The sequence below is a fragment of the Crotalus tigris genome, unplaced genomic scaffold (genome assembly GCF_016545835.1).
Source record: "Crotalus tigris isolate CLP2741 ecotype Arizona unplaced genomic scaffold, ASM1654583v1 scf7180000017568.13789103, whole genome shotgun sequence".
NCBI classification, from domain to species: domain Eukaryota; kingdom Metazoa; phylum Chordata; class Lepidosauria; order Squamata; family Viperidae; genus Crotalus; species Crotalus tigris.
In genome coordinates, this window is record NW_024096479.1 from 564,386 (window position 1) to 576,887 (window position 12,502).

Sequence of the window (12,502 nt, forward strand, 5' to 3'; positions counted from 1 at the left end):
AAGCCATAAGAACAATCAAATATAGACGTGGTAGAAACTACATGTGTAGATGGTTATATATTTGCCTATTTTCCAACTAGTAGCCTTTGAGACACTCTAGCTGTATTGGACTTACAAGCTCTAGAATTCCAGACTGGCTAAACTGACTGCCAGTTTTGAGAACTATTGTTCAAAACATCTGGTAAGTGCTACATTGCTAAAATATCTAAGAACAGTCAACTTTTGCAATATTTGGAGGAGTTAGATTTCTTTTTAAACTCTATCTCTAGGTTCATATAATTATAATGTTATTACCTTTGCATAGACTGCTCAGATTTCTTTTAGAGTAGAGCTGCATAAAAATACCAATAATAAATGAACAAGCAAACAAACAAGGCTTTTTCATCAAATATTGTACTTTCTTCAAACATTATCAAAAACTCCAGGGTCTCTTCAACCAACTTGGGCCACATAATTTGTGCTCTACTTCTGTGGATCCAAAACAGGGTAGCCTTTCAGGACTATCTATTTCCATCCACCATATCTTCATATAATGCAAGATTACAAAGACCCCATCAGGCAGAATAGAATAGAATAGAATAGAATAGAATAGAATAGAATAGAATAGAATAGAATAGAATAGAATAGAATAGAATAGAATAGAGCTGGAAGGGACCTTGGAAGTCTTCTAGTCCAGCCCCCTGCTCAAGTAGGAGAACCTAGAGAATTAAACCAGACAATGCTTCCCCAGAAAAGCTTGTGGTTTTGAAAAGACCTTTTGGAAGATTCAGACATTAAAATGGAGTAGAACAGTGGTTCTCAACCTTTGGTCCACAGACCCTGGGTGGGGGGAGGAATGTTGTCACGGGATCTGTGAAGGCTTGAAGAAATGTTAGGATTTAAATCTTGAGAAGTCTTGGAAGTCCATGGCCATGGTCTAGGGCATCAAAAAGTATTTAAAGGGGGTCTGTGGTGAAGAAAAGATTGAAAACCACTGGAGTAGAATATTTCTGCAACTATCAGCTTAAATGAGTCCTGGGAGTACCATTAATATAAATACATTAAAAAATTCCTTTTTCCAGTAATAAGGAGGCAAGATAGGTTCATTCCTGAGTTATATCTCCAGAAGTACCAGCACTTGAAAGTAAACAACAAAGAGAACAATACTAGGAAAAGGACAATAAAAGCTATTTGTCCTTTGATTGATTTTGCTAATTTTATAAGGTGGAAGAAAGATTATGTGCTTGGGAGTTTTCTGAGAGTTTATCTGATCTAAACATGATTCCATAAATGCATTTTTTAAAGAGGGCAAGCTCCAAATCCTGAACATGCTCCCATAAAACCTTTTGACTACCATGAAGAAGGTATGGAGAATCTAAGAATTGACCTGTATGCTCCTGAAACATTTGGCACGGAGGAAGATGTGATAACATTTTCAGAGTCAACCAGCCAACCAGCTGCGGTTGCCCATCTCAAACAGGTATGGCTGGAGTTTGCGTCTTGTGCCTGCAACACAAACAAAACTGATGTGGATCTAGATTATTGAGGAAATGGGGAGGAAGGAGAGAAACAAAGCTAGATTGGGTGACATGGACCTATTTGGTGATAAATTTCAGAATTCCATTATCACTGTTAGAAAAACTGGAACTTGGCAAATGTAATGTGAGTTTCCAGATCAGCTTTAGCATTGCCGTCATACAATACTTATGTTGATCTTCTTTCTTAATTGTCATGAAATACTTGCCTTTTCTCTTGCAACCTCTCCCCTTTTCTCTTACCATTCTTTCCTGGATTCAGCTTTCTAGGCTTCTTAGATCTTGTGGAGATGCTTCATGTATTCTTTCTGCTACCCATGGTTCAGTTATTATTTATCCTTTAATTGTCAATCGATACAGGAAAGTTGGTCACTCAGTAGATTGATGCAATTTACTTCAGAGATGCTCAGCGCAGTTGAGAAAAAAAATGCTACTTTCTGGAAAAATTACAATAAGGATGAATTGGACTAGGCTGAGCCTCTGCTTTTGTTCATACACTTACTCCCCAGATAGAGGGTAGGGTTACATTAAAAAGGAAAGGTCTATATCTGATTCTTCTTTTCCTGTTTACAGGCTGAAGGTGTTTTAAAGAGCAAAAGGACTGAAAGACAAAAAAAACAGCCAATACAGAAAGCTGGAGATGGGTTGAAAAAACAAAAAAAGAGTTTGAAGAAAGAGAAATACCAAAGTCACACAGAGTTTGTTGTAGGTACGACTTTGCTATTACATATCAACAATTTAGGAAGAAGCTGGAGGGAGGGAGGGGGGGAGGGAGAGAAGAATGACATAATTCTCTAAGTTTCTCAACAAGGAAGGGTAACCTGCTTTACCAAAAGCAACCCCTTGTCAAGTTCAAGGTGAAATGAAGGAAAATTAGCCAAGAAATGAATAAAGGAAAACTGGGAAACTGTCTATCCAGGAAAGCAAGGGAACAGAATGAGCATGGAGTTTTGGCGAGATTGCATTCAATTGCATTATTTTTCTAAAGTTGAAAATACTCATTTAAATTAGCAGGGGCAAGATTATGGCACATTTATGCCATCTTCAGTCTCCTTTCCTGATGAAGCTTCCTTGGTTTTCCTTTAGTTTTTCTGGCCACTACTATAAAGAAGTTGTTGTAGACTAGAGCATTGATGATGTTACTTAGTTGGGTATAAAACATCTGCAACCAAAAAACCAGCTCAGAGACCATGAAGGATTCCACAATTTGACCCCGAGCTGCATATATTCTATTGGAAGCCATTGGCGATGCCTCTGGGGAAGGAACTCCCTGGTACGCATTAAAAATATTCTGTGAATCAGTCATGTCTATTGCTGAAACAGTGAGTTCTGAGGTATTTAATTTTCTAAGTGTTCTCAGCCCTAATGATCTGTTGCATAAATTCTCTTAATGGAAAGCTTGGTGGTCTGACAGCCCATTTTATAAAAGAATAGTGTAAGAGCAGATAAGGGATGCTTCAACAGATCTGGGGGGGGGGAACAGGTGGGACAAGGTTCCTTCTTAAGGTATAAATTTGCGGAACAGAAAAACTCAACTGTTTTTCTTTATCACTTCACTCCCAAATGCCTGTGAAGGTACTATTACACAATTGGCTGTAGCACAGGCTTAATCCTACAATTAATAATTTGAAAATCTCTGTGAAGTTCTTCCCCTCCCTCCAAAAAGTATTAGTTATAAAAGGTAATTTTAGTCCCAGTTATAGATCTGTGGAATAAAGCAGAATAAAAATACTTCTTTCTTACAGGGAAGCCCAGAGAGAAAAGGATTATTAGGAAAACAATTGCTTACTCCAAAGGGGAACCAACAGTTGCCAAACGATCAGCCCGTGTGGAAGAGGGAACCCACGAGAGAGATTCAGAGCAAGAAGATGCTGAAGCAGAACCTATTAGCTGTCTTGTAGAAGAACACGGAGAAGAAGAAGGAGGAGGTGACCAAAGTCTTCCCGATTCTAGCATTTTTATGGAGGAGCATCCCTTGACACTTGATATGAACCAAACATTTAGTGAAGAGGTTGGCAATACTTCTGGGTTTCATCCAGGACCTGCTAGTGAAACATCCATTGCTACCTACAAAGCAGTCTCCACTGCAGATGGTTCCCAGCCTGATGCAGAGCAGGGAAAACTGCTATTGGAGGTAAGGTTTCCTTCCCCCCCCCCCCCGAATAGAGGCTGATTTAAATTTTTCTTACATAATTTATGTATCTTGTAACTTATGATATAATATAAGAAGCTAACTGTTCATCGCCACCTTTGTATCAGATTTATCTGAATTAGAAGTGGGCACTGTTTATTATCTGCCAGCTTAACAGCAGATTCTCATGAATGTCTGATGAAAAGTAAGCTCCACTGCCTTAGTAGGATTTCCTCCAACATTTGTGTGTGGAACTACAGCGCTTACTAGGATATTCCAAGGCCTTGCACGTGTTGCCTTCCTCGATTGCTCCATAGGTAAGGCGTGTCAGAAAACAAAATTGAACAGAAAAAAGCATGTTGAAAATAATGTGGTATTGGACCTCCAGCTAATATTAAAATTTATAGCAGTAGTCCTACTAAGGCTTGCTTGCTTTATTTAACATTTCCACTCAGGTATGTTATGGGACTGCTATTTCAGGCCCTCCTCCTTTTTTCCCATATGATAGTTCTCTGTGTTTGGAAAACTGTGCAGTATTCATACAGTGAGATGTGTAACAAACATTAGGTCTGACAATAGCTATGGTCAGCAATGCCAATTCATCGTTCAGACCATGAAGAAATATGCTATTGTATAAGCTTAATTTTTAACTTCATAGCTATGCCTTCAAGAGTTTTTTCCCATATATATAATGGAGTTATATATATTATAATGGAGTTCAAAGACTTATACCTTTTCTTCATATCATAAAAACAACTCAGTGTATTTGGTTTGGTATTATCTTTTATTAATGATATATTGAGTATTAAATAACTTCAGTCATTTTCTTTGTCTACTTATTAATATATTTTCTGAAACTATCTTTATTTTAAATACAAAAAACAAACCTTAGAAAAAATGCCAGGATTGAGGCACCAAACCATTTAGAGACCCTGTAGGACAGTGATGGCGAACCTTTTAGAGACTGAGTGCCCAAACTGCAACCCAAAACCTACTTATGCACCATCGAGTTCCGGGTGGGTGTGGCCCATTGGCTGGGTGTGGCCCATTGGGTGGGCGGGGCCCATTGGGTTGGCATGGCCCATTGGGTGGGCATGGCTGCAGTGGTAACGACAGACTGGGTGGGACTAAAAAGTTCAATCAATCAATTCCAAATTTGCAAGATCTTTTTTTCCCCGCGAGAAGTTGAAATTGACTGATTGAACCTTTTTTTTTTTTTTGCACACGGCAGCAGAGGCCTAAAGTGAAAAAACCCAGCTGAAGGCCTAGGATTGGGGCGACGGTGCGTGTGCCCACAGAGAGGGCTCTGAGTGCCACCTCTGGCACCCGTGCCATAGGTTTGCCACCACTGCTGTAGGAGATCTGCAAAAGGTTTAAAAGATGTTGATCTTCTACCTCATAATGTAGCTGCCCTCATTAACTGAAGCTTCAATTTATGCCTTATGGATGAGCCAATATTCCATCTTTACCTGATATCCTCCGTCCTAATATGGCATGTGGGAGACATGGCTCCCCCGACTCATTTTACTGCAAGTAAAAAATTTAAAAAAATATAAAAAGGAAATACATTCTATAATATTGCTTCTTGGCCCTTTATATTGAGGGATATGATTAGGTAATAAATCCATCCAGATTCTTTTGGGTGCTGGATGGTATAAATGAGATCAAACTTTATTAAATCAAAAGTAAACATTTATTTTTAATAACATGCAACATGTGAAATGATGGAAGAATTAAAAACTGTAGAGTTGCTAAAATCACATATAGCAATATAAAAAAGTCCTACAATAGTTAAGTTAAAATTCTGACAGACTACAGGATGATGCAGGTCTGCTTTTCGTCTATAGGTAAGTTTGACGTAAAGAAGTACGAGTCTATATAAAAAGCACGAAGGCTGAATTGTAGGGATATAATAACCACCAGATACAACAAAGCATTAACTAACAGCTATAGGAAAGACTTCTAGTTTTCAGTAGTGGTGAATATCTCTAGCTTGGGCATTGGACGAGAGTGAAGTTTCGTTTTCCAAGCTTGTGGGTTGGTTTCTGAATGTTTCATTAGGAGGCTAGGAAACATCTTCAATGTGGTGTGTTTCTTCAATTTGGGAGCATTTGATGATGACGAAAGTGTCATCGACGTAGCGTCCCTAGAATTTTGGTTGGATGGTGATGTTACCTAGCCTGCTAACGAAACATTTGGGACAACCCAAAAGCTCAGAGAACGAACTTTCACACTCAAAGACTTCTAGTTTCCAGGTTCTTTTCTGGCAGCCATAGCTCAATTTTTAAAAAGGTGAACTATTTTTTTTACCTTTATTCATAATCTAATTTTCTCTTTTGGAGAAATAGAGGGTGAGGTCTTTTTTTATTTTTTGTTGGTAATCTGACTTTGTACATGACCCAGGTGTGTGATTCCTGCAGATATAGATTGAGAATTGAGAAACAGCTGTAGTATTTCAAAGGGAAGACTAGCTTTACTACTATTTCCAGTTCACTATAAGCCAAAAATAAATAAATAAATGTCAGTTCTCAATACTAGCAATGTTATGAAAACTGATTTTGAAACTGGTGTAAAGTCATCACATGGAAGCATTTAAAAGGCCTGAGGACAACTTGTCAGGCTACAGCATTTGAGTAAAATAGGGTAATTTGAGTTCATATCTCCATGCAGGGATAAGTCACATTGGGTGACCTTTGGCCAATCATCATCTCTCAACCTAATCTATCATACAGAATTATTGTGAAGATAATAGCAGAGGGTGGGATGAGGTGTGGGGTTCAAGGCCCTTGGAATAAAGGTAATATAATGCTTGCTGTAAACTTGATAAAGTTTGCCAGAGTTCTAACAGTTTAAATAAATCCCGTATCTACCATCTTCAAATACCAAATACTTTGGAAATGCCCTTCTCTAGCCCATTAATGAAGTCCAGGCCAGACTTAGTGTTTGATCATAATCTTCTTTTATTCCCCCTTTCAATTGACCAGGATTTGTCCCTGCACAAAGAAGAGTTGAAACTATCACGAGACAGGATAATAGCAGAGAGGGCAGAAAAGCGACGGCTGGCAGTGGAGACAAAGCGAAAAGAACAGGAGGAGCGGAAAAAGAAAGAGCAGGAGGAGCAGGAGCGTATGGAGAAAATGAGAGAAGAAATGGAACAGGAGAAGCAAAGGAAGATTGAGGAGTTTCGGTTAGCAGAAAAAAAATAATCGTCTCCTATTTGACAAAAGAAATTGTGGGATGCTTCCACACCCTTTCCTCCCCCCCCCATCCAAAAACTGCCAAGAAACCATGAATACCCATGGCAGCCTTTCCTATCTCTGGTTCCCCAAAGTCTTTTGAAGCTTTGGAAATTAAGAACAGGCAAGGAACATCATGAACCAATCAGTGCTCCCTCCAGCTAACCCAATGAAGAGTGTAGAAATAGTTCTTAGCTACTATGCTGCTCCTACCGTTGTTGTTGTAGCAAGTTTTCTTGCCCCGCCATATAGATAAAAAGGAAAAAGTAAATTTCCGTTTCATCTACAATACAGTCCCCAGCAATGCTTACTGGACTTTTATGACCAGCTTTATTTTCTCTCAGTTTAAGAAAACAGCAGCTTGAAGCAGAGCGTCAGCGGCAGGAAGAAGAGGCAGACAGGGAACGACAAGCTGAGAAGGCAGCCCAAGACCAGGCCCGGCGGCTACAGGAGGAACAGCGTCGGAGGTTTTTGGAGATGCAGAGGAAGAAGCAGGCGCAGGAACTAGAACGGGCAGGTAATCCAAGATAGGCCATGATGTCAGAGCCAATCCCAGCTCTGTGGAGATCCTTAGCAAGACTGTCATGGTGCTCCTCTCCTCTGGCTATATTTTCAACTTCCTAGGAAAGTTTAAGTTTCTAAGTGCCCGGCTTTATGGCACTTGGGGGTTGCCAAGGAAGATAGCAGGGTCTGCTAGATGGGACTGCTACTTTAGTATATTGTACAATGAATGCCTTGGGATACCATATTTTTTTTAAACGTAAAGTGTATTTGTGTTTGTTTCAAACAGAGGAATAACATTACTAAAAGTTGCCAGTCAGTTCAAATATACCCATATCATTCCTTTCCTATCCTTGGCAAATTGCCCTACCTGTTTTTAAAAATCAGTCTCCCTCTCATTTGACTACACATACTGCTTTATTATTACTACTCCCCAAATTCAGAACAATACCCAGAGGATGTGGGGAAAGGAAGAAAACCATAAGGAATGGATAAATGCTGAATTAAAAGTTCTACAGATCCTTGAAAAATTAGAATCAAAGTCATTATTCCTAGCACCTGACTAGGTGATTTTTTATCACTTTAGTACACATTCTAATAGAGAAGTGTAAAACATTTCCCAGTGAAATATTAATTTTCTAGTGGTCTAGAGCAGGGCTTTTCAACCTTTTCACCCATTGTACCACTTTTAGGATATGGCAACACCCAAGTACCTAGTAAGGTGTCAAAAACTTGATGATCAAAAAAAGGAAAAAAGGAAAAAAGTGATAAGGTACAGGTAGTTCTCGATTTACAACAGTTTGATTAGTGACTGTTTGAAGTTACAATGGCACTGAAAAAAGTGCCCCCCAAGCCACAGCCAAGCAAGAAACCTGCCTGTCCACCCAGTGGCGCTCTTCCTCCTGTCCAAGGTTTTCATTGTTGTGAGCATTTCTGTTGAGGATTGGAAGCGGGAGTGGGGTGGAGGGGTGTTTGGTTTTTATTTCCCCCCATCTGCTGGGTGGTTGCAGCAGGTTTTGGTCACTTCACATGACCCTGGGACACTGTGACAGTCATAAATATGAATCAGTTGCCAAGCATCTGAATGTAAATCACAAGACCCTGGAGATGCTGCAACATTCCAGCTGATTGGCACTTCCTTCAGGGCTCAGCAGAAGCGTCAGGATCAGTGCTGCTTTCCAGCTGATTGGTGCTTCTTCAGGGCTCAGCAGAAGCACCAGGATCAGCCCCGAGCTCCAGCTGGAGCCTGGTGCTGATCCTGGCGCTTCCACTGAGCCCTGACAGCCCCGAAGAAGTGCCGATCAGCTAGAAAGTGGCACTGATCCTGGTGTTTCCGCTGAGCTCTGACAGCCCTGCAGCTCCAGCCATCTCTCGCTCAGGCTTGTGTAGTGCTGCCACCGGTTCAGCTCATTCCCCTCCCCCGCTACCACTTTTCTAGGATGGTCGCGTACCACCTGCCAGGTGCCAATGTACCACAGGTGGTACCCGTACCACTGGTTGAAAAGCCTTGGTCTAGAGTGTCAATAAGGCTTTTGTACCATGTATTGAAAATTAAGCTTTTTTGATGGATGGTATCATTGAAAATTTCCTGGATTAATGGGGGTGGCAAAATAGAACTATTTGTAATCAAGTATTTGGCAAAGTTTTGAGATTAGAATCGGGCCAAGGAAGTTTTAGTTTCACTTCATGGTGAAAAATCGTTTACTGTAGTTTATAAGAAATATCTATGCATTTTGTAGAAGCTTGCCTTTACTGTATCTTTGGATGTTTCAAATGGCTTTTTGATCAATTTGCATTTTCCTTAAAAGAGGAAACGGGCATTGTATTCCATGTCTTACCTTAGTTTCTATAATCCTTAATGCATGGATCCATCTTTTCTAGTGTCAAGTATTATTTCTATTAATGGCTGCCTTTGCACTGTCTTCTATTATCACTCAAATAACTATATGGAAAGGAAGAAAATGTTAAATGCACAGTCCTTATTTAAATAATTAGGTTTTATGTAAGCTTATCTGATTTAATATATTTTTAAAAATGTACTTTCAAGTGCCATGGTGGCGCAGAGGTTAGAATGCAGTATTGCAGGCTAACTCTGCTCACACTGCCAGGAATTTGATTCCTTCAGTTCTGATTGGCTCAAGGTTAATTCAGCCTTCCATCCTTCTGAGGTCGGTAAATGAGGACCCAGATTGTTGAGGGCAATGTGCTGACTCTGTAAACTGCTTAGACAGCTCTGTAAAGCACGGTGAAGCATTATATAAGTCTACGTGCTATTGCTATCTCAGCAGCACCTCTCAAAGGCCAAGAGTAGTCCTTTGCCTGGAAAAAGTAGTATTTCCATTTTAACAAAAAATTACTTTTTGTTTCAAGACTGTTTTCATTTTTTAATATATTTTACTGATTTTTTTAACATAGTCACCTTAATATTTCGTAAACAGCGTGTTGTCCGAGTTTATATTTAAAAACAATAACAGTTAATTTCTATAATTCCATAATCCACATGGTAGCTCTTTGATTTTTCCTTCTTCCAATAATATTCTTTTACCAACCTTTAATAAGTACATTTCTTATTTTGATAAATAACAATTGAATATAAACATTTTTCTAATATTTAACACACATCAATATAAAGCTTATTTTCTAATTAATCATCTTAATTACCTCATCATAGATCCTGTTTTCAAAGTTCTTATTTAGATTTGTTTTTCCCGCAATGTTCAAAACATTCTTACCAGTTAAGATTTTCTCAGAGTTAATTACACTTAAATATTTAAGTCATTTTCCTCATACAAGCCATTCCAACAATTTTACATTTCTCATATCTTAAAAAAAAAAGAGAAGAAAAAAGAGAGGAAATAGTATACTACTTGCGAAACATGTCCGTCTTAAGCTAAGATACATTTATATCCAGAATTTTTCTATTCTTTTTAACCGTATTCAAACAAATGTTTAATCTTTAAATATTCCATCTAATAAATCCAATCATTTAATCTTTTGAATCTATTCAGAACATTTTTATCAATTGAGATTTTCTCAAGATCAATTACACTTAGGTATCTAAAGCATTTCCCTCATAGAAACCATCCCAACATCTTTATATTTCTCATATCATAAAAAGAAAAAAAAGGAAAAAAATACTGTTATTTGAGGGGTCCATTCCTCTTAAACTAAAATACATTTATATCCAAAATTTTTCTATTTTTTTAAACCATATTCAAACAAGTGATTAATCTTTAGATATTCCATCTGATAGATCTCATCTAATTTCTTAATTCTAACTTTAGCCCCCCTTTCCCCCCCCAATATCTTTCGTAATCAGTATGCTCCGCTGGACCAAAAAGTCTTCCTATAGTTTTGTGGATGTTGTTGTAGGTACAGGAGACAAATCCAGTAAGATGTTTTTGTGGGAGGGTTTCGCTCCTTCGTATTCATTGAACATTTTCCAAGGCGCCTGAAGGCAGGACAAGAAGCAACGGGTGGAAACTAACCAAGGAGAGAAGCAACCTAGAACTAAGGAGAAACTTCCTGACAGTGAGAACAATTAATCAATGGAATAGCCTGCCTCCAGAAGCAGTAAATGCTCCAACACTGGAAGTTTTTAAGAAGAGACTGGACAGCCATTTGTCCGAAATGGTGTAGGGTTTCCTGCCTGAGCAGGGGGTTGGACTAGATGACCTCCAAGGTCCCTTCCAACTTTACTACTATTACTTATCTTTTTCTTTCTTTCTCTCTTAATTTCTCTTATCATTTTTTTTTGGTTTCAAGACTGTTTTCAATTCCCTTTTCCTTGGCTCTGGTCTCCAATGGAATTCTTAGGCATTTCTTTCAGCAGTTCAGTTCAATGGTAGTTAAAGGCTAAGGTTATTGAATCAATGAATATGAGCTTATTTAACTCTATACAAAATCCGATTGCTGATGTTAAATATTTGTCTCTAGAAATTCTTTTCAGTTTATCCAGTGGATTTGAAGAATTCTTATGTTTAATTCCATATTTTGCACTTATATCTCCAAAGAAATCATCATGACAAATTTTGTTATCATGAACAATCCTTTGTTCATTTCCAACATTTTATACTGCTTTTCATAAAAACAAGCTTCATAAAATTAGTTGTTATAAATATAATAAATGGTACAGTAGTTTAAACCAATAAAGACCATAAAATCTAAAAACAATTTTAATATTAACAGCAACACAATAGCTGAAGAAAAGGTCTGCCTAGGCAAATAAACACTGTAAGTATTCCATTTCTGGTGAAAACATCAAAGAGTTCAACTTATTATCAGCTAGAGGTTTATTTCGGTTCTTCACCGTGTTCCTGTTTTATCTCCACAAGAGGCAGATTTCGGCTGAGAGAGAAACTGGCCTAAGTTCATATTTTGTTTTTTGAAGTTTTATTTATGCCCACTTTCTTTATTCAGTCCAAACATCACTACAGAGCTGTTTACTATTTGGCACAATGTTTTCCTTTGGTCCTCTAGCTTTTCATAATGTACCACAGTGCAAAAATATAAATGTTTTGCAATAAAACATCTGCTAATTAATCATGCACTTGAGGTTTCCCCCAAATAGAGTTTTCCTGTCTTCTCACTTCAATTACTTTATTTCTCCTAAAATAGAAATAGCTGGTAGCTCGCTCACTTGCTCTCCGTTCCTTAGAAGCAGAAAAACGCAGACAGAAAGAAATGGAGATGCAGCTGGAGGAAGAACGGCGACAGCTAGCAGAGATGGCCGAGGAGCAAAGGCTGGAGTATGAGAAGAGGAAAAAGGAGGAAGAAGAGAAAATGAGGCTTGAGGCTGAGGAGAGAAGGAGGAGAGCTGAGGAAGAGGCTAGAGTTGCTTTGGAAGAAGCAAGAAAGCAAGCGTTACTACTCTCAAGGTATACAGAACTTCCTAGGAAACATTCATTCTTAGTAGTGACTTATGACAGATTAGCGGATGCCTGTTTTGGGGTGTAATAGCACTGGATCTACCAGGAGCCTGACTTCTTAAGGTCAGATAGCTTCAGTCTTCCTCTTAGCCTAAGTCAGGGGTAGGCAACCCAAAACACTCAAAGAGCCACTTGGACCCATTTCCCACGGAAAACAAAACACTGGGAGCCACAAAAATCCTTTTTTACCTT

At 38.6% G+C, this 12,502-nt stretch overlaps 1 protein-coding gene across 3 annotated transcripts in view; it reads left to right on the forward strand.

Moving 5' to 3' along the window:
- Nucleotides 1-12,502, forward strand: part of KIAA2012 (KIAA2012 ortholog) — a 92,158-nt gene that overhangs the window by 76,669 nt on the left and 2,987 nt on the right. For 2 of the 3 annotated variants that reach the window (XM_039354599.1, XM_039354609.1), the window contains 6 exons: nt 1,285-1,459; nt 2,088-2,223; nt 3,260-3,648; nt 6,630-6,832; nt 7,226-7,398; nt 12,040-12,259. In XM_039354599.1, coding sequence (XP_039210533.1) covers nt 1,285-1,459; nt 2,088-2,223; nt 3,260-3,648; nt 6,630-6,832; nt 7,226-7,398; nt 12,040-12,259 — 1,296 coding nt within the window. Of the gene's footprint in view, nt 1-1,284; nt 1,460-2,087; nt 2,224-3,259; nt 3,649-6,629; nt 6,833-7,225; nt 7,399-11,999; nt 12,260-12,502 lie in introns of all 3 variants that reach the window. The other variant, XR_005558040.1, reaches the window with a different exon arrangement.